Genomic DNA, 21,796 nt, shown 5'->3' with positions numbered 1-21,796 from the left:
TCCTGGGCTAGCAAACGTGAGATTTGGGGTACTGGGTGGGGTTGAGAGGTGTCTGGAAGACTCCCGTGGCCTGCCTCATTCTTCTGCCAGCAGTTTTTGACCCCATTTTGAGTGTTCTTCCCATTTTCCTGGGTCTAGGGACCAAGCGCTGGGCCATCCTGGCAGCAAGAGGCGGGAGCTTATGGCTTTGTGGGGGCCTTCTCCTTCCCCCTCTACCCCTAGTCTAGAGGAAGGCAGGGAGGATGTGGCTCTCCCCAGTTTAGAGACAGAAAAACTGAGGCCTTACCTATGATTGGAACTGGAAAGACCAGCCAAGCTCATCCAGATGGCTGGGGATGAAAGCCCCTACCATCCTAGGGTACCTCCTCCTTCCTGTTAGTTCCCAAGGCTGCAGCAGCAGACTGGGGGCGGGGGTCAGTGCCGCCCCAGGGCCTACACGAACCATTCAGGGCCCAGTTCGGGTTCTACAGCAGGGCTGGAGAGGCCCGCAGGGCACTTCCGGAGCCAACTTGAAGGAGGCGCTGTGGCTCCCCACCTCCTCAAATTCCGCAACCCCCTGCCTCACCGTGGCCCCTAGGGCTGCCCCGCCTGGGCTCTGGCCTCTGGGTTCACAGCCAGCTGCCCTAGCAGGCATCCGAGTTTGTGCCCCTGGAGCCCCAGCCTGCTGGCCTTCCTGCCTGGGAGGAAGATCATGCAATTGGACGCTGGTTCCAGGCAGTCTGGCTCCAGAGTGCTAGCAAGCCCTGTGCACTCAGCAGCCGCCAGAAGGGCCTTCCTACCACCTCACTTGAGGGCTGCCCAGCTCCCTGGGCCAAGGACCCCTGGGACACTCACTCCTGTGCCACATGAACCTTCCCCCCAGAACTGTTTCCTCCTGGCCAGTGAGATAGCCATCGGCCCGGGACTGCATGTGGCTTTCCTACTTAACAACACCGTGAACCCCACCTCTCTCCCTGCCTCCCTAGCTCCTCCTCTTGCCTCATCACCCTTCCCTCATAAGGGGAGCTTTGCCTCCCCCAGCCAAGGGAAATGAGGCTGCTCCCCAAATGCCCAGGGGTCAGCGCCAAGCTTGATGACTCAGAGAGGTTCCAGTGTGAGGAGAAGCAGGTAATGAGTGATCTCATAGCTAATGGGTAACCCTCCCCACCTCCCCCCAGGAGAGAGCCCTTGGAGTGGCCTCGTGGCTGGGCGGGGGGTTAAACACAGCCTTTTAGAGAGCCCACAGCTGTGGAGGGCACGCCGTTGGGCTGGCTCTGAGGCTGGCTTTTAGGGAAGGAGGGGGCCTGCTCCCCCCGATGGCTGTGCACTGGGCTTGCTGGGCAGCAGGAAAATCTGTGTGGACACGTGGTTCACAGCTGTCCACACTCCCTCATGCCCTGTCCCAGGTGTCCCTTGGGGCCTAAATATCCCTGCAGCAAGTCCACAGAAGTGTGTCCCCCAGAGCCCCCAAACCTGGCCTTCTGTTCCCCATTCCCCATAGTCCTGTCCCACACCCCTCGACACCCCCCACTACTCCCCTCCTCCGTTCTTCCCTACCCCCATCACTCTCTCTGTATTTTGTTTGGGCTGTTGCACTGGGCTTCCCGAAAAGGCAAAGGATGATGGGAAACTGAGCGTGGTTCTGTAGCAAACGGCAGCTTATAGCTGTGTGATCTTGGTTCAAAATACTAACCCTCTCTGAGCTTTGGCGTCCCTCCTTATACAGTGGGGAAATCAGCGCTGCTATGAGGACCGCAAGAGGCAATCCAGGTACCACAGCTTAGCGCCGACTCTCAGCTGAGTGTTCCAAAATTGCTCCTTCTTTCCCTTGCTGAACAAACTGGGACCTGGCAGGTTTTCCGCAGCAGACCTGGGTCAGAGAAGCAAAACCTGTCTTTGGGGGAAGTGTGCTCACCTCCGCCAGTGCTCGAGCCTTCCCACCCTGCCCCCCCAGTATTCCAGCCCCAGTCTCCCCTCTTCTGCCAACCCACTCCATGCCCGGCTTCCAGGCCCATTCCTACAGCCACACTTTTCTCCAGGCAGCCCCCTCGCCAGAAATGGCTCCTGCTTTCCTACCTCAGGTTAGTTTGTTCTTAGGGACTGGCTCAAGACACTGCCTCCAGGAAGCCTCCCTGACTCCCTTCATCCCCTGCTCTCAAGGGTCCTCTCTGTGGATGGTGACACTGGCCTTTGTCTGTGCTGAGTTCACCCTTCCCAGGTATTAAGCCTGAGGCAGGGGCGTGGGATCCAGCCAAGTCCCTGCCCCTCCCCTGCCATTTGACAGCTGTCAGCTGAGGCCGTTCTCTTCGAGGGTCTCTATTCTCCAAATGCTGCATCATGTCCCCTCACCTGGAGTGGTATATAGAGCAGGGGCTCGCTTGTTGGCTGAAGGATGGCCGACTTCAGGAGGGCCCCCTCCTGTCCTTACAGTGGTGAATCCACAGCCTGCCTCGCCTTACCCTGGGCTCAGCTCAGCCCTGCCGCGAGCATCTGGGCAAGTCCCTGGACTCATCAGGGCTGCAATTCCTCATTTGCAAAGCAGCAAGGCTATCCCTCCTCGCAGGGGCCTGGTGGGGGTCAGGTGCTGGGCACAGGGCAGGCAGTGCTGAACCCAGCTTCCTCCACGTGCACGCCGGGGTGTGCTGACCTGAGCCCCTGTGGCCCCAGTTTTGCAACAGGGGACTTGGGGTGCTTGTCACAGGCGTGCTGTTCTCCTTCCTGGCTCAGCAGGCACATTTATTGACCGCCTTGTTGAAGGAGGCCTCTCAGCATTTGGTAACCAGAGTTCTCATTGGGGGCCACCGGGGCCCATCCTCATGTCATAAATCACTTTGCTAAAGATGCAACGTGGCTTTGGGGCATTTTTCTTTTGAAAAAATCAATAACTCGTTAACAAAGAACTAAATAAAGGGGTAAGCGATGAAGGCCACCTGCCATTCCCTTCCTTCAGAGAGAGCCGAAGCCAGATCTGCCAAGATGGAGTAGGGGGTCCACTCAGGGTCCACTCAGTCTTGGGGGGACAGTAAGCTCACCCCTCACCCCGACTCTTCCAACCCACAAATCTGACCAAGTCCCTCCTCTGCCTCAGTAAACACTTCAGAAGGGCCCCACTGTTCTCAGGAGAGATTCGAACTCTCCCACGATGCCAGGTGGGGTACTCACTGGATGAGTGAGGGATGACATTAACATCAGATGCCTTCCTCCTCTCCTGTGGTTCCTCAGAAGCCCCCACTGCAGCCTAGGATAATGATGCCTGCCCCCCAGATAACCCTCCTTCCTCCCGAGTCCAAGCTCGCCGTGGCCTTTTCCCCCTACTAGGGCACAAAGAGTTGGTGTGTGAACCTCATATTAAAAGCTGACAATTAACAAGCACTTGCTATGTGGCAGGCCCTCCTCTACACATTTTACACACGTTAACTCGGTTGTCACAACTACTCATGAGGTAGGTACTACTCTAGTCCCCATTTCACAGATGAGAACAGAGGCAGAGCCTGGAACAGAAGAGCCAAACTTCAGACCCAGGCCATATGGCTGCACAGTGTGTTGATAACCATAGCCCTTGCCCTTGCCCTTACTGAGGTGCTTGTGGGGAGTCTGGGGGGCCTGCCTTGCAGCTGCGATGAGCCAGCAGGCCTGAGGAGCTCGGGTTACAGGAAACTGCTTATTCAGGCCTAGTGGGCCTGGGATCCCTGATTCCCTCCCTCTCAGATTCCCTGCTCAGCACCAGGCCCGTCACCCACACCGCCCACCGTCTCTACAAGGAGCGCAGCCTCTGGCCCTAATCTCATTTGAGGCCATGAAATCACATTTGCAGCATATTAATGCAGCGCCGAGCTGGCCCAGCCCTGCCTGTCTCCTGGAGGACAGGAGCCTGCCAAGCAATCTCTCGGGGAGGCCGCTCCCGGAACACCCGCCGACAAAAAGCAATTATACTTTAAGAGGAAGATTAAAATAATATCTCCCCCCCACCCCATGCCCGCCGGAGGAGGGCCTCAGCTCCGTGAGGCCCCCACCGCCTGCCAGCAGTGATTCAAGGGCAGGCTTCCTGCGGGGTAAGGGGTGGGGGCAGACTCAGCCTTCTCTCTCCTGCGTGGGCCTCCATGGCTAGCCTCTCACCTGACCCCGTGCTCCCCACCCTCTATCTCCCCCAAGTTCCCAAAGGAAACCACGCCTCTCTCAAGCCTCTGGGCCTTTGCCTAAGCTGTTCCCTCTCCCTGGAATGCAGCCCTCCCACCCTTGTCTATCTGGCAAGCTGCCATTCACCAGGCACAAGGATCATAGCTAATGTTCTGTGGGCATTTAGTATATTCTTTCAATTTACTGCATATTCAAGTCCGCGATCCTGTCAGGGGACAACAGAGGAAGTTAAGTCCCAGGGCTGGAAGGTGGCAGAGCAGGGGTTTAAGGACAAGTCTTCATCCTTTTCCCCAGGGTAGGCCCAGTGGCTTCCCCTCCGACATCCAATGACCACAGTGGCCTCGCTGTGGTCTCTTGTCTCCCGGAGAGCTCTGAGAGGCCAGGCCTTGGCACAGAATCAGGATTTAACACACATTTCTTGTGCGGAAGAATCATGCACTTCCTCACAACAGCAGAAGGCCTGCCGATGTGTGTCCTGCCCACCCCTGCCTCCCAGGCTGGATCCACTGTGCTTTCCAGTCTGTCTCCATTCTGGAAGTCTTTGGAATCTCCTCTCCTCCAGGAAGGGCTCCTGAATTACAGTCAGGCTAGCAGATGATTTAATCCTCATAATCAATGCTGCAAAATCGCAATGTTACCCCCATTTCACAGAGGAAAAAACAAAGGGTCAGAGAAGTGACTTGGTCAGGAACACCCAGTATGGGGCAGAGACTGGGATCCGAGTCCAAAGGCCGTGTTTATCCACTGCACCTTCTTGGCTGTAACTCTCTCTCACCCCCTCAGGTTGGGAAAGGGCTGGATTCTGCCCTGGGACTATTTATGCAACAGTTTTTTTCTCAGTGTCATCTGCCAACTCCAGTGGGCCAGGAGGGTTGCCTGGGGACTCTGAGCCATTGACAGCCCCAACCCATCCCCAGTCCTGCTCTCAAACCACCCAGCACCATGAGCACAATGACTCGTTGGGGTCATCTTAAGACTCAGTAATCTGCGGGGCGCCTGGGTGGCTCAGTCGGTGAAGCGTCTGCCTTCGGCTCAGGTAATGATCTCGGGGTCCTGGGATCGAGCCCCACATCGGGTTCCCTGCTCGGCTTGGAGTCTGCTTCCCCCTCTCCTTCTGCCCCTCGCCCCGCTTGTGTGCTCTCTCTCTCTCAAATAAATAAATAAAATCTTAAAAAAAAGACTCAGTAATCTGTCTTGGCTGGACTTGGTGTCATATGGGGCCACTGGGAAGAAATCTGTTTCCCCAAACTGCTTCCCCTTGATCCTGTCACATTGCCTAGAAAGCCCATCAATGTAGGAGTCTCCCTGGGAAAGAATGCTGCAAGTCAGTCCCACCTCTGTGCTGATTACTGTGCCTGAGAAACCAAAATACATGGGGGCCCCTGGATTCCAGCCTGGCTTTGGTACTGACTCAGTGGGAAGGATTAGATAAGCCATCCACCTCCTCTAAGGGCTGTTTCTTGCTCCAGAAAATGGACATTATGAAAGCTACCTGTCCCCCTCCCAAGACCTTTATGATGCTTCAGTGGGCTTCACAGGTTCCCCCTTTGCCAGCCTGGCTCAGAGCAGCCTGGGCAAAGAGGTGATGGCAGAAGGCTCGGGGTCCATGGAGCCAGCACACCTGCCCTCCGTTCCCTTGGCATCCCTGCAACTCCGCATCCCACAAACATGCTCTCTCCACTTCTCCCTGCTTGCTATTCCCTCACCCACTGCTACGTTCCTGCTGCCACACCTTTGCTCACACTGTCCTCTCCACTTGGAAAACCCCTCTTCTCAATCTCTCTTGGAATCCCACCCATTCCTTGAGGCAGGGATCAGAGGTCCCCCTGACATTTGTAAGGTGGGTTTTCATGAACCAAGCAATAGCCCATCCTCTTCCTCACCTGACTTCACAACCTCACCATCAGTAGGCACTGCTCTGCCCGTTGTACAGATGAGGAACTTCAGGCCCAGTGAGGTCAAATGATTTGCTCCAAGTTACACTGCAACTAAGAAATAGGGTCCTAGACCTAGGTCTTCTGACTCCTGGCCAGAACCGGTTTTCCTACAGCAGACCGAGTCCTTGATGACCACCCAGTCATGTCATCACTCCCTCCCCAGGTCCCAGCAGCCCTTACAGTCAGCTTGGAGAGTCACTGTCCTCCATCTCCTCCTATTGCCTCTCCCTGCCCAGCCTGGTGGCTCCCCAAGGGCTGAGGAGATACAGCTACCTTGTTTACTGCTGGGGAATGGATGAACAGACAGATGGATGGATGGACGTATGAGCACCCTGGGCCCAGGAAGGCTGGACCACTGGACTCTAGGTCAGGCTGTCAGATCCAGATCTGTCTGAGGAGGGAAGGCCCCACTCATTCTCCATCTGTCTGCAGAAGGGGCTGGGCCCTGCTGGTCTCAGCTGCTCCTGAGCCCAGGACCTCTGCAGGACCAGGCCAGGACCAGGCCGGGGTGTCTCAGTTGACTCCTGACAGGCCAACCCCTGACCCGACCCAGGTCAGGCTGGGCTGGGTCCCGTCATTGTTCCCTCCCCGCAGCCCTCCTCCAACCACTGTTTTATTAAAGATCAATTCTGAAAGATTGGTTTCACATGTGGTTTTAATTTCACCTCATACATCACACATGCCGTATCCCCAAGTCTCTTTCTTCTCTGGTAGAGGCTGCACTTGAGGGGGTCTGTACAGAAATGAAGCCAGGAAGGTCCCAAGGAGGTGCAGATCTGTGTGCGGGAGGGTGTGTGTCCCATGTGTGTCCACCAGTGAGTTGGTGTGAATCTCTCTTTGTGATGGGGAGGGTCTCTGTGTGTCCAGGATGTGACTTGGGGGGGGGTCTGTGTACACCCACACATCCACGAGAGTGGCTGTGTTCAGGAGGGTCTGCTGGGGGGGCACATCCACCTTCCAGGGGTGTAAGTGAAGGAGCAAAGAGGAAGATGACATAAAAGGCCAGATAACTGGATCCCCCGCCCCTCCTCCCTCCTTATTTCACTGGGAAGGTAATTTCTGGAAATGAGAAGCCCACCACAGTTCCCTCCCAGGGGCTGGCTGGAAGGACATCAGAGGCAGGCACCCCTTTCCACTCCATCTCCCCCTCACCAGACACATATCACACACACACACACACACACACAGCCTCCAGGAGGTGTGAGTCAGCAGTAGCCCCTGGCTGGAGTGGGGGAAGGCAGAGATGGGGGAGGGCAGCAGGGCCATCTGGCATGCTCGGTACAACAATCTGCTAATGGAGCTTCTTCCTAGACTAGCACCCAGGCTAGGCCAGCCTTCTCCACTCCGAAACCTGGTATTCAGGTCCCAGAGAGGGGGGCTCACAAGTTCCCATCACCCCTCCCCTGGGAGGCCAGCTAGGCAAGAAGGAGCAACCCTATTTTCGAGATGCAGAAACTGAGGCCCAGACCCAGCCGTTTTGCCCAATCTAAATATCACTTATTCCACGCTTCCTGCAGGGCAGGGCCAACTGTAAGCTAGCTCATTTCTCTTCCCAGCAACAGAGGACACAGGAACCGCTCTCCTCCATTTTGCAGATGTGGAAATGGAGGCCCGAGGGAAGTTATGTAATCTGCACAAGGCCACACAGCTACCAAATAGATGCTGGAGACTGATCTGAAGCCAGGTCCCCCTGACCCCAGCGCACCTGCCTCCCACTGTAAGCTGCCTGAACCCCAAACCTCTTCCATGTCCACCCTGCTGAGCTCCAGGCACCTGGATAGGACTCAACAGGCCTACAGAGGTGACTTGGAAATCAGGCCGGGCGGGGCTGAGGGACGGGCTTGGCAAGGACATAAATGTGGGACCCCCCCCCATTTTCAGGTCTTATCCACTGTGTCCAGGGAGCTCTGAGGTCTCCTTCAGAGGCCCCTGTGGGCACAAAGTCTTTCAGTGCCACAGAGGGAGAAGCGGGGACATCAGGCGGCCTGCAGGGCAATTGTGGTACATTTAGCTGATGGCCTTTCTCTTCCTGAGGGGGCTGGTCATGTCCTTGTCCCTGGGCCAGCCCCTCCCAGCCCGCCTCTCCTGCCAGCCTCAGCCCTCCATCACGGCGATGGGCCTGCACCCCTCCCAGCGTGGGTGACAGCGCTCTGGGAACGCCTTGACAGAACCTTTGTTCCACGGAAATAAAAGAAAATCGAGCTACAAAGGGAAACCTCAGGTAGCTTTTAACGGGGGCTCAGCGGCCTGAGGCAGAGTGTGTTTAAGCTGGAGGCAGTTGTCACAGGAGCGGAAGGGGGAGCTGCCTGCCATCCCCCTCCCCCCCCCCCACCCCCCCCACCTCCCCGGCCCCCGTGATCAAGTTTACTCAAGGAAAAGGCTCTTCCAAATAGCCGCAAAGGAGGAAATCAATGAAAATTGATAGAGAAACGTAAAGCAGCTCTCCACCGGGTGTGTGTGTGTGTGTGTGTGCGCACACGCGTGTGTGCAGCAAAAGCATGCTGCCTGGACCCAGGCTGACCTGCCCAGGGCCAGGAAGGCCAGGGGCTGGGAGTCACTCCAGCCGAGCTCTAGAAGGGTGTTGGTGGCTGGGGGAGGGGCGGCAGCCAAGTCTCACTGGAGTTAAGAGAGAGATTAATATATTCAATCCGCTCGGGGTAATTGAGGGAACAATCGGAGTGTTTTTCTAAAGCCCATAAAACTGCCTCATTTGCAAGAAAGAGCTGACCTGCTCCAATCCTCTGTATTTGATGGAGCTCAGGAGGCGAGGGAGGAGGAGGGGCGACAGTGGGATCCCTGTACAGAGGGACTAGGGACATTAGCCTGGGAGGGGGCCAGCAGGCCCGGTCTAACCTGTTCTCACCTTTCCCACCTCTTAGTAGCAGCCTGAGCCCTGCCTTCTGGAGCCTCTGTTTCCCCACCTGTGAAATGGGTCCTGGGCGTCCTCCTCCGACAGGAAAGTGGGAGTGAGTAGAAGTGGAGGTTTCTCTAGGTGAGGGACACCAAAGGTCTGGCACTGAGGCGAAGGGGCTTGAGCAAAGAGGTGCCCAGCTCCCCCAGCCAGGCCAGCTCCCCACCCCCACCCTGAGATCAACCGGGCGGTAAAATTAATGAAATCCACATTGTGCGCCTTTCTCCGCTTGAACCATTTTTAGTCTCCAGGGCAATAGAAACGCGTGTGCAATAGCGAGCAATAAAAGGCACAATGAATTTAAAGGAGTAAAGAGGGGCAGAGAGTGAAGACGTGGAGTGCGCTGGCCAGAGGGGAGCCGCTGGGGCCGCTGGGGCCGGGAGTGTGCAGGCCTGGAGCTCCGAATGGGGACCGGAGGGGGTGGGGCCGGGGAGGAGGGAAAGGAGAGGGGGAGAGGGACTGGGAGGGAGGGAACAAGGGAGACAGCGGAGCCAGAGGTTTAGGGACTGAGGGCAGAGGGGACGCCCGGCCAGCCGCCGCCAGCTCTCCTCCCCTCCCCGGCTCCTTAACGAAAGCCCCCGCCTGTTGGTGCCAAAGCCTCAGTCAGAAGCCACAGGCTGCGAGCCAGGTGCTCAGCATTTGGTGATTGCTTTATTAGCTTTTTCTTCTCCTTTTTCCCCCTCCAGGGCAAAAAGAAAAAAAAAGGTGTTTAAAATGGAAAGACTATGAAAAAAAAGACCCTTGAAAGCGTCATTTAAAAGGCTCCTGGGGAACGGAATAGTTTCCATGAAACAAAACTGCTATTGTTTGGAAGAGGTAAATGCAGGGCAGGGGTGGGGGAGGGAGGCCCCCCCCCCCCCCCCGGCGCCCTCCCCTCCCCAGTTCCCGCACCAGTGGGAGGATGCTCGCTTGCAGAGTGAAGGAGCCCCAGGATGGCTCCCAGGGCTACAAGCAAGGCGTTTTTAAGTTCATGTTTCCAGAAATTTCATCACTGGGAATTTCCAGCCCAAGGTTTCTCTCTTAAACAGCTCTGCCTGTGGGAGTTTGTCCTCAAGCCTTCAGGATCTCCTAGAGAGGTCGAGGGAGGTGCCAGGAGGGATGTGGCCCCTGAGGGCTGTGGTGTCCTCCCCTGCCCTCCAACCCCCCAGGAGGCGTCGCTCCCCCTTAAAAGAATTGAGCCAGAGTCACCACCTGACTGTGGCCTGCACCTTGCTGCTTCCCTCACCCTCAGGACCCCCTCTGCCCAGCCCTGGACAGACCACCCTCATTCTGGTCAGATAAACTCCCTCTTACTCTGGGGGAGGGAGGGCCTTGGGGTGCTGGGGTGGCACAGCCATGTGGTCTTAAACCTGCCAAGAGGATAAGGAGGTAGCGTCAGGGACAGGATGAGCCTGGTGGAATTCTGCCCAGAAAGGAAGCCACTGAGCACCCTGAGCAGCTGAGGGCAGGAAACTTGGAGCTAGCTCGGTCCCATGCACGGAAAACTAACCCCCCCCCCGCCCCCGTGGCCTCTGCCTGTGCGCCCCAGTTCCCCATCCGTGGGTCAGGGGCCTAGGGAGTGATCTCTCTCCAGGAGTCGGGCTATACCCGCTGGAAATACTCGTGGGGGCTATGCCCTCACCCCCCAACACACACATGGGGAAACGAGGACTGGAGAAGGGAAGGTGTTCACTGCCCACATGATGTTACTGTGGGGGGATTGACTGTCCTGGTGGTCTCAGGATTGTGGAAATGCTGTGGCCCGCAGTGGTGTGTCATTTAGGGCCGTGGCTGAGGAGCACAGTGGCTCAGATTCAAAGTCAGCCACTGACGCTCCCTTGGAGCCCTGCCTCCTCCTGCCTACTCACTCTTGACATTGCATTCCCAACCCCCTGCCCTCTGCTCCCCACTTGTCCCATGACCATCATCAGTTCTGGTTTAAAAACTGACACATAAGTTGGAGAACAATGGATTCAATGGTTGAAATGCCTAATGCAGACAGGACTGAAGATAGTCTGGAAGGAACAAAATCAATGCAGAGAAGGCTTCCTGGAGGAGGTGACCTTGAGCCCAGAAATCCATTCGTGGCCCTGAACTGAATGCAGTGAATAAAGTCTCCTCTCTCCATCCTTCCAGATCACTGCCTCTTCTCACCACCTCACATTATCCCCCTTTCGGCTGTTTTTCTCCTCTTCAGTTGAGAGCCCAAGAGAGCTGGGTGAAGTCCTTCCCTCCTGGGCTCCATTTTCCCCATCTGCTAAGAGGGGAGGGAGAAGGGTTTCAAGGGTCCCTGTGGTTCTAGGCCACAACCGCTTCCCCAGGGAGCTGGCTACAGGTAGGAGGGATGGTGGCCCCAGCCTCAGTCTTGCTGCTGTCCTTCCTGCTGTGTCTTTGAGCTTCCAAGTCCCAGCTCCAGAAAGGTGCCCGCCTTCCTCGTCCACCTGAGCTGAAAGAAGGCAGCCCCTCTATCCTCTGAAGGACCCCGCGGCATTGTCTGTCCCCCATCGGTTTCCTGGCCTTGTCGTCAGGGTTGTGATTGCTGACCCCCCAGGAGGGAAGCTATTTTCCTCTCCCTTGAAAGCCATTTTCTTGTCTTGGTAGAAGCAGACATCTGACACTTTAAGAGGGAGAACGGCAGGGAGATGATGGCATTAAATAACAGAAATTAGAGCTGCCGAGGATGGCTCCGCCACCCAAGGCCCCCCTTCCCTGCAGCCTGCAAGCTGTCTGCCGGGCCCTGGCTCAGGCTGGTCACAGAGAGCAGGGGACCGCTTCTCCCTGCGCTGAGCCTCTGGTGTGTGTATCTAGCCCTGTGACAAACTAGGACAGAGGGGCCAGGGCCCCAAAGTCCTGGAGCTTGCAGCCTGAGGGAGTGGAATGTCACATAGGAACCCAGAGACGCTCCAACTCCCTCACAAGCGGGGGTTCTCAGCCCCCAGCATACAGTAGGTGGTCAAAAGTATTTGTTGATCTTTTAAAAGTATTTGTTAATGGACTGATGGATGAATGAATGAATGAATGAACGAACAGAGGCCAAAGTGGTCCACGTAACAGGCTGAGACCTGGCAAGAGAAATGGGCCTCTGGGTCCCTTCCCAGTTCTCCTGGCACATGCTGCCAGATTGCTATCTAAACCACAGTTCACGGTGTATCTTTCTCCCACAAGAACTTTCTCCCCCCTTGCCTCCTTTCTCCTGCGGCCGGCTAAACCCTTTCCTTCTCCTCCGCCAGCTTATTCTTGTCCCTCCTCTTGGAATACCTTCCCCAGAGCCCGGAGCTGGCATCCCGAAATCTTGCCCACCCAGGATAGGTTCTGACAGGCTCAGCACTTAACAAATGTCTGATGGATGAATGAATGAATGAATGAAAGATTCATCTCAAATGACAGCTCTTCTGAGGAGCCTGACCCGCACACTCCCTCACCAGAGCGCCCCTTCCAGCACATGACTTACAGGACTATATAATGCCCACACTGTATCCAGTGTCTTCAAGCTAGGTGGCACTGTGAGCTCTGGGACTGACCTAGCTTTGGATCCCACGCACCAGTGTAAAGTTCCCCAGGAAGTATCATTGGTATTAAATGGAACCAAGCATTCTGGGGCATGATCCTCAGTTTCACTGCCTATGAAATGGGCAGCTACTTGCTCTACTAGCTTCCACCTGTGCTGGCTTCGAGGCTCACCAAACACACGGCCTGGCTGCAGAACACAACCGCCCCGGGAAACCCTCCTTCAGCTTGGACAAGGACAGGAGTCTCTTACTTGGGTCTGAGGCTGCCAGGATCCCGATTCGGGGCTGAGTCCCTCCTGGCCATGGTGGGAGCTGGAGGGGTTTGGAGGTGGGCGCACACAGACTTCTGTCTCGTGGTCACTTCGGTCTCTCTCAAAACATGGTGACAATGCATGAGACTGAGTTTGGGGACTAAAGGCTCTCAGGGGACACTCACCCACTGCGCAAAAAAATCTCTACCCAGTGGTGTCCCTGCTCCGTGCGGGCTTTGCTCCATATTTCTGTCACCCCCTGGGACTCCCTGCCTCCATTCTCAGACTGCAGGTTCTCCAGAACTGAATGAGGCCACCCTAGGAAGGTCTGCTGCTCTGCTCAGTGAGGATTTGGGGACAGCCAGGCTTATCAGAGACTCTGGGTCTGGGGGCCCGTGTGTGGGGGGGTGGTGGTGATGCCAGAACCTGAGCCGGGACCCAGGGAACACCCACCTGCAGCCCGGGCAGCTGGGGCTCTGGGCGCGGTGACACGGGTCCTGGGCGGCCGGCCCCCGGGGGGCCGTTGGGGGCTGGAGGCTGAGGGTCCCGGTGCTCCCGGAAGGCCACGCTGTAGGCCAGGCCCCCGCAGTGGCGGGCCGTGGGGTCGGCGCTGGCACGCAGCAGGGCCAGGCTGCCGCGGTACCGGTACAGGTCCTCGTGCTCCCGCGCCCACAGGTTCATGCGGGGCTGGTCCGGGCGCGGGAAGACCGGGAAGATGGCCTCGCCCACCCGCTGGGCGGGGCGTCCTGAGGCCCCGCCCAGCCGCAGCGCCTCCACCCGCAGCTGCGCGTCGTGCTGTCCGTCGTTCTTGCAGAACCCTGGAGAGGGGAGACGTGGGCTCAGGGGCCGTGTCTGGGGTCTCCCTGCCTCCTCCCGGGGGGTAGGAATAACTGGTAGGGCCCTGGGTGGGGAGGGGGAAACCTGGGCGGCCGACCCTCTGAGTGGGAGTGGGCTTGGCTAAGCTTTCCCAGGGGATGACGGCTTGACACCTCTCGGACCCCACCTCTGAGCCCTCCCTCTACCGATGTGGGGTTTGGGAGGGCTCTCAGCCGGTGACATGGTCCTGAGTATCACTACTTGGAGGGAAGAGTTCAACCTGTCCCTGATCTCTGGTCACCTGAAGGCCTGGGACTTGGTTTCCCCATTCCCTCACAGCCCTCCTCCTCCAGGAAGCCTGCCTGCGTGGCCTCGCAGTCTAGGCGTGGATCTTCCGCTCCTTCCGGACCACTTAACTATTCTCTGTTGAGATTCCCGCCTTTCTACCTAATCTGGAAACTTCCTGAAGGCCAGACCCTGGTCTCCACCTCTCCGTCCACCCGCATGCCCACAGTCCAGTGGTGCTCAGGGCTGGGCACCCAGGGCACTGGCTCCAATGTTACTCAGTGTGACATCGGTGGGACTGGCCCCAAACCTGCTGTGTACTCAGCTTTTGTAAATTTACAAAGCCATTCCTCATCTGTCCTTTTATTTCCTCCTCACCCGACCCGTGTGACCAGCATCAGTGTCCCCCTGTCACACTGAAGGAGGCAGGGGCTCCCGGAGGACCAGCATTTGCCCAAGATCACACAGAGCTTTGGGATCCAGTCTAAAGTTCTGACCCTCCCAGTTTCCCTGAGGCTCCCTGGGGTCCCTGCCAGGGGCTGGGGCAGGAGTTACAGGATCCTTCTCTCCCCCCCAACCACCACCCTCACTTCATACCTTTGGGCAAAATAAAGACAAACTTGTTCCTGGTGAGGGCGAGGCTCTGGCCAGGATCCTGCTGCTCAATGACATCGGTGACAGCAGAGCAGGTAGGGAGGGGGTCCCCATTATTTACCTGCAACAGTACCCCAGCCCCAGATCCAGCCTGCAGGGGGTTCTCAGCTGTCAGCCGCAGGACGTATCTGCCCTCCTCGTTAAACCCCACACTTAAGACTTCAAATTCCAGATCCAGTATCTTCTCCTCAGCCTTCAACCTCTGGCTCTGCAGGGATGCAGGGACCCAGGGTTCCGGCCCCCTGAAGGCCATGAACTTGCCGGGGACTGATCCCCAGGCTGAGCGCTGCCCCCTCCCTCCCACAGCCCCAGCCTGGGCCCAGTCTGAAAGCCTGTACACTGGGCGCTCAGGGCCGTACCCCACCCCTCTCTGTTTGTTTGAGGAGAAACCAGGCAACAAGCCAGGAAGCTGGGCCTGTCATGGGAAACAAAGGCCGCCACTGATCCCTCCCTTTTAGCATTTGTTCATTCAACAAATATTTATTGAGCATCTAATGTGTGCCAGGCACTATTTTAGGCATTTGGAATACAGCAGTGAAACAAATGAAGGATCCTGCCCTCCTGAAGCTTCTCTTCTAGTGGGGGAGGGAGGTTGGGACAGATAGAAACAGGCACAAAATATAGAAAATAAATAATTATAATATGTGTTAGAAGATGATAATTCTATGGGAAAATTAATGCAGGGTCAGGGATGAGGAGTACTGGTGTGGGGAGCACCGGGTATGGGGTTCTCAGGACTTTCCATTTCTGGGAGAGCCTGTCTCTATATGCCTATTCATCCCCAAAAGTTGATGAGTTGGGGGGGTGGTCTCAAGGGAAGAGGGACAGTGCTTATTCTCTGGGAGCATGGCCTTAGCACCTGCTTCTGGAACCAGTTTGCCTTTGTAATCAAAACTCACAATATCGGGCAGAGAGCCCAAAGCTTCTTACACTAAAGAGTTGTCAAGCTGGAATCCATCCTTCCTGAGCCTGGGTCTTGCTGATACCCAACGGGAGAGGGAAAATTCTGAACACTCTTCAGTAAGAACCGTCTCTACCATCACCATCACCACCAATGTTATTACCACCACCATCATCACTATTACTATCGCCATCATCACCATCACCACCATGTCAATCACCACCAACATCATCATCACACCATCACCACTATCACCACCACCACCATCACCATCATCACCACCATCACCATCATCACCATCACCATTACCATCATCACCATCACCACCATCTCTATCACCACCATCATCACCATCACCATCATCACCACCATCACCATCGTCACCACCATCACCACCACCACCATCATCACCATCACCATCACCATCATCACCATCACCGCCATCTCCATCACCACCATCATCACCATCACCACCATCACCACCATCATCACCATCTTCACCTCCAGTATCATCATCATCATCATTTATGATACTCTTCATTGAGCGGCTACTGCATACCAGGCACTCTACATGGCTCTGTGATGTAGATACAATCATTCCCATTTTACAGATGAAGAATCTGAGGCTGAGAGAATCTCAGATTACACAGCTAGTAAGAAGCTGAGCTGAGATCTGTACCTATCACTATACTTACTTTCTCCTATTAAACCTGTCCTGGGACTGGCTCGAAGATTGAAATTCATATTATCAGGGACTTCTGTATCCTAAAATTGACAAGTACAGTTTTGAGTCCAAAAAGCACATATATGGGTAGCATAGATTTCATTCAAGAGTTCATTTGAAGTCACTTTGACTGGAATGCATTATTTCCACAAAGTAAGAGATAACCAGTCTAAAGACGGTATTGGCCAGCCCTGCTAAGGGTCCCCAAGTATGTGGTAGGCTTCCTCTGCAATGATTAGAATCCAGTTCCTTCAGATTCCCCCAAGGAGAAATTGAGACAAAGAGGGTTTAGAAGACCAGAGTTCTAGCCACCTGACTTGCACGTGAACTTGGGCAGATCCCTTTCCCTCTCTGGGTGTCAGTGGCCCCATTTGTATCATAAGGGTGAGTTGGGTGGTAAGTCTTCCCACAGCTCTGGCGGGCTGCAACTCTGTAAGTCATAGTGGGAAAGGCCAGAGTCTGGCCATTTGGGGAAGAGAGGCCACCTGGAAACCTTTGCCTCAACAGTTGGGGTCTAGAAGCCATGGTTTGCCCCCGCTAGGTCTAAGGTCTTGGAGATCCAGTGATTCAATTGAAGCAGCTCTCTTCCCTTGCATGTTTGAAGTGACCCCCAAAGATGTCACAAGATGGGAGTCACTCCCTTCTGCCCTGGGGCCAACCTCTGAGCTGCACCCAGCCCCATGACCCTTCAAGCAGATCCCATGCACACAACAGTTCTTTCTAGTCGGTTTACCCTGAGCCATGCCACACTTCCCTCTTCTTGCTTTCCTCTCTTCTTTCCCTCCCTCCCACTTTCTATAAAAGGTCTGAGGTGACCATGTTGGTCTCAGCATGGTTGGAGGGCCCTGCACCCCTTCCACTTCCCACCTCCCCTCCCCAACTCAGTCTCTGGGAAAGGCTCATTTTTTGGGTGTGTATGTGTGTGTGTGTGTGTGTGTATAGTTATCCTTTAAAATTATGGTAAAATAGATATAATGTAAAACTTACTTTCTTAATCATTTCTAGGTGTGCAGTTCAGTAAATGTTAAGTACATTCACATTATTGCACAACCCATCTCCAGAACTCTTCTCATCTTATAAAACTGAAACTCTATACCCATGAAACAACAACTCCCTATTCCTCCCTCCCCTCAGCTCCTGGCAACTGGCCCTTCTACTTTCTGTCTTTATGAATGTGACTGCTCCTCATCTAAGTGGAGTCACACAGTATTTGTCCTTTTGTGACTGGCTTATTTCACTTAACATAATGCCCTGGGGAGGCTTATTTTGCCCCAGGCCGGGCCTGCCCTGTCTCCCCTCCCCTGCCTTTGCTGGTGCTCTTCCCTCTGCCCCAACTGCCCAGCCACACCGGGCGTCATCCTACGCAGCCTGCAGACTAGCTAAAAGCCTCTTCCTCTGGATCCAGGTCAATGACTCCCACCTCTGCCCCACTCTGCACCTTCCTCCTTCTGTCTCAAATGACGACTTGCCATAGTCGACTGAATATTCCTTCAGGGATCATGTCTGTGTGTCCAGGCCAGGGCCGAGCAAGGGATAGGTACCTGGGGGACCATTAAAGCATTAATGAATGAATGAATGAGTGAGGGGATGAATGAATGAGTGAATGAATGAAAGGATAAATGAGTGGATGGACAAACCCGATCCAGCTTTCGCTTGTACAGAAAAGAATAAGAAATGGTTCTTTGGCTATTTCAACTGGATTCCATCTGAGAGAAGTGAAGACCATTTTGGGCTCTTGACTCATGTTTGGACTCAGAGATGCATCCTGGTGCCTCACTGGGCAGGCTGGTGCCTGGGAGAGAGGGCAGGGGTAAGTGACAGGCCAGGAGGTAGTGGTCCCTTTTTTGTTCTTTTTTCATCAAGATTTTTTTTTTTAAGATTTATTTATTTATTTTAGAGACACAGAGAGAGAGAGAGCAGAGGGACAGGGAGAAGAAGAGAAGCAGACTCCCACTGAGCACAGAGCCCGACGCGGGGCTTGATCCCACGAACCCTGAGATCATGACCTGAGCCGAAATCAAGAGTTGGGCACTTAACCAACTGAGCCACCCAGGCGCCCCAGGAGGTAGTGGTTCCTAATGCTCAGGCTTCTCTGGGCCTGGCCTCAGTTCCACAGAGAAAGTCTGGAAACCTCAGTGAATTTTAGCAGATCAGGCCTGGATGGTGCTCCCACTTTACAGATGGAAAAACTGAGCCCAGGGTAGCAGATCAGGACCACCTCCCTACTCCCTTTGCAGGATTCTCTCTACTCCTAGCTGCCTCCCTGATTCAGCTTTCTGTGGTTTTCAAAAGATTGAAACTGCAGGCAGAGGCCTGGTTCCCTCAGAAGGAGTCAGGAAGGAGCAGGATGTGGGGTGAGGAGGGGAGGCAGTGGTGCTGACTTCAAGCTGCCCTCCTGGGCTCCAGCATGAAAAGCCTTAATGGAGCCCTCCAGTCTTCTTTCTTCTCTGGAAGAATGGCCACTCAGAGGCTGCTGGCTTTGTCTGGAAGAGCCTGGCCTGTAATTAGCCCATCCCAGAGGGCCCCTTCCTGCTTCCCACAATGGCTCCTTTTAGCCTCCTCTGTTGACACCTATGGGCCCTCAGACCCCCATCCTCATCCCCAGGGAGCCATCTCCAGCTCTCCCTCAACCCCTGGTCTCAGCTCAGAGCTGAATCCTCCCAGCAGGGACGTCTTTGAGTTCCTGGATCCTCGCAATAGTGCTGGCATGATTATCTCCTTCTACAGATGGGGAAACAGGTTCAGAGAGATCAGGTAGGGGAGTGAAGAGATGGACCTGGACCTCAGGCCTCCTGATTCCCAGGCCAGTGTGGTGATTTCAGTAGCCAGCCTCCTCCCCCCAGCAGTTTCTCCCCTCCTAACCCTGTTTCCCCCCCCCCACCCCCCCATGGAACAGTCCCAGGCCCACTCCCTTCAAGTCCACAGCACCAGAAACCTACGGGGTGATAGAATCATAGACTCAGCACTGGTAAAGTGAGGCATGGCAGCCAGCCTCTCTCCACTGCACAGATAGGAAAACAGGAGGAGAGCAGGAAAGAGCCTCTTTGTGGTCAGTCAGTAACTGGTAAAGGCAAAATTAGAAGTCTCGTTTCTTCCCTTCACTGAGAGTGGCGGTTAGGGTTGGGGCCTGGCTACCTTGAGACTCTTTCCTCTGAGTGGTAACTCTGATCCAATCTCCATGTCTCTGGCACCATCGGGCTGCATATCCTCCCCTTCCTGGCCTCCTGCTCCGAGCTTTGGCATGGAGCACTGTCAGGAGAGTCCGGGTCATGCCTGCAGCCCTCCAGCTGGCCTTCTGCTAGCAGGAGCTGGGGCTGCACCCGTGACCCCTGGGCTCACATGACAGCCCCTCTCTGCCAGCCATAGCTCAGAAGGGATAAAGTTCCTGAGGTAGCAGAAAAGAGAGGGTGCTCCACTCGGGCAGCATCAGCAGCACCGACCTTTGCCTCCCATGGTTGCCCAGCTGTTCTACTGGCTCCAAGGACTCAAACTCCCGAGCCCCGCATCCGGCCTGCTTGGGGGCCCTGCAGACTCTGGGGGTTCAGAGACCAGCCCCAGTCCTCCTCTGCACAGGAGACAGGCAGGGCAGGTAAGTGGGGAGGGAGAGAGGGGAGCTGGCCGGGGCAGCACTATGTTAGCACACAAGAAGGCCCGAGAAAAGGTGCCGCCTAGAACCTTCAGGTGGAGAGACCAACTTCACAGTCAGGCTCAGAGAAACAGAGAGAAGAACAAAACAAAGAGCAGGAGGGGCGCCTGGGTGGCTCAGTCGTTAAGCGTCTGCCTTCGGCTCAGGTCATGGTCCCAGGGTCCTGGGATCAAGCCCTGCATCAGGCTCCCTGCTCAGCGGGAAGCCTGCTTCTCCCTCTCCCACTCCCCCTGCTTGTGTTCCCTCTCTCGCTGTCTCTCTCTCTGTCAAATAAATAAATAAATAAATAAATAAATAAATAAATAAATAAATAAATAAAATCTTAAAAAAAAAAAAACACAAAAAACAAAGAGCAGGAGAGAGGAACGGAAAGGGAAAGACAGGTTAGAGAGAGACACACACAGAAATTGACAGAGAGTAAGGCAGAGACAGAGAGATAGAAGGAGAGGCAGAAAGGTGGGGGACAGGCGGACCGAGCCAGACAGGGCGAGGGTGGGATAGAGAGAGACAGTAACAGGGATGGAAAGAGAGACTGATGGACTGGGACAGACAGGCAGCAGAAGGACAGGACACAGAAAGAGAGAAAGGAGCCAGATGGGAGATACTGACAGACAGACCCACCAGTAGGCACCACTGGGCAGAGCTTCTGCTGTGTTCTCATCAGACAGAATGCTGAGAGGTATGTCTCAGGCGGGCCACTTGACCAACTCTGGGGGCCTTTGCCTAACTCCAGGGATTGGGTCCCAGACAGGGTCCCCAACCACAGAAGGGAGCAGAGTCCAAGCCCTGGGAAGGGAGGTTTCTGGACAAAGAGCTGTGAGCTCTCTGTATGTGTAGGGGGTGGAAGGAGGGAGGATCTCTGGCAAAACCTCTCCTAGCTCAGTCACTGCCCTGGCATATCATGTGGCATCAGTAGGGCTCAGTTTCCTCTGAGGTGATGGTGAATATAGGTAGAGCAGGGGTCTCTGAGATCTCCTTCTGCCCTAAGATCTGGCCTTAGCTCAGGCTCTTTCCTTGCAGCTAATTTACTGCTCTATCCTACTTAATTCATGACCTCTACCTCATAGGCCAATATGGCTGCCTGAGATCCAGCCATCATTTCAGCCATCGGGAAGGAGGAAGGAGTAAAGAAAACATCGCTCTTTTAAAGAACACCCCTTTTCAGAAGTTATAGTCAATGCTTCTTTTTCCATCTCATTGGCCAATACCTAGTCTCAGGGCTGTATGTAAGCTTCAGGAGAGTCTGGAGGATGTGCAGTACTAGCCTGGGGACAGAATCTGTTTCACACAGCTCAGTGATGCCTGCACAGCTCCTCTCACACAGCAGGCTTCAATACAGCCTTACAGTGTTTTCCTTTGATTTACTAGATGGATAAATAGATAGACAGATTTTAAATATACATTTCAAGCAAATGAAAATCCCCCTTCATTTTCCCAAACTCATTCCTCCCCCAAGTGTGACCACTATGAACAATTTGCTGTGTGTCTGCTCGATTCATTTTCTAATGTATTTACACGCACGTGCGCACACACACATGTGCATGCCCACACATACCTAGCTTAAAGGAACATTTACGTATTGCTCAGCAATTTCATTCATGGTTATTATACTTGACACTATGTCTTGGAGGTTTTACCATGTGAGGCCATGAGCAAGTACCTTACTGTACAGACTTATCAAAGCTGATCCATGGATATTGGGCCTTTGCCAAGTTTTGCATTACCAATGGCCTTGGAAGATGCAGGGCATCTTCCCTGCATATGTATGCAAATGTTCTAGATTTCCTGAAAAGGGGCCAAAGGTGAATTTTCTCTTTGAGTTGTGGGTTTACCCCTTTCTATGTAAAATCTCTTCTCATGGCTGTGCTCTCTGTCTGGAGTCTTCACCATCATGGGGAACCAATCTCACATCCTAAAGCCTATGTTCCTTAGGCTGTCCCACCCTTTTGTTGACTGTTCCCCATTTCTCCTTGGAGGAGGAAGGTGCCTCCCCCGGTATCTGTCTCCTGGGGATTTAGGGCTCTATTTCTGGTCCCCATCTTTATCTCTTCCCTCCCCTCCCTGCCT

General features: G+C 54.7%; 1 protein-coding gene across 1 annotated transcript in view; it reads right to left on the bottom strand.

Annotated features, from left to right (window-relative positions):
• The window catches only part of CCDC33 (coiled-coil domain containing 33), a 100,574-nt gene extending 85,863 nt beyond the window's left edge, over positions 1-14,711 (bottom strand). Inside the window, exons 1-2 of the mRNA XM_021693705.1 lie at positions 14,402-14,711; positions 13,186-13,521 (exon numbers count right to left, since the gene is read on the bottom strand). Of these exons, the coding sequence (XP_021549380.1) occupies positions 13,186-13,521; positions 14,402-14,711 (646 nt within the window). The remainder of the gene's footprint in view (positions 1-13,185; positions 13,522-14,401) is intronic.
• Between the last annotated feature and the right edge of the window lie 7,085 nt (positions 14,712-21,796).

Source organism: Neomonachus schauinslandi, chromosome 9 (assembly GCF_002201575.2).
Source record: "Neomonachus schauinslandi chromosome 9, ASM220157v2, whole genome shotgun sequence".
Classification (NCBI taxonomy): Eukaryota; Metazoa; Chordata; class Mammalia; order Carnivora; family Phocidae; genus Neomonachus; species Neomonachus schauinslandi.
The sequence above is the reverse complement of the archived record's forward strand: the minus strand, read 5'-3'. Positions and strand labels throughout refer to the sequence as shown.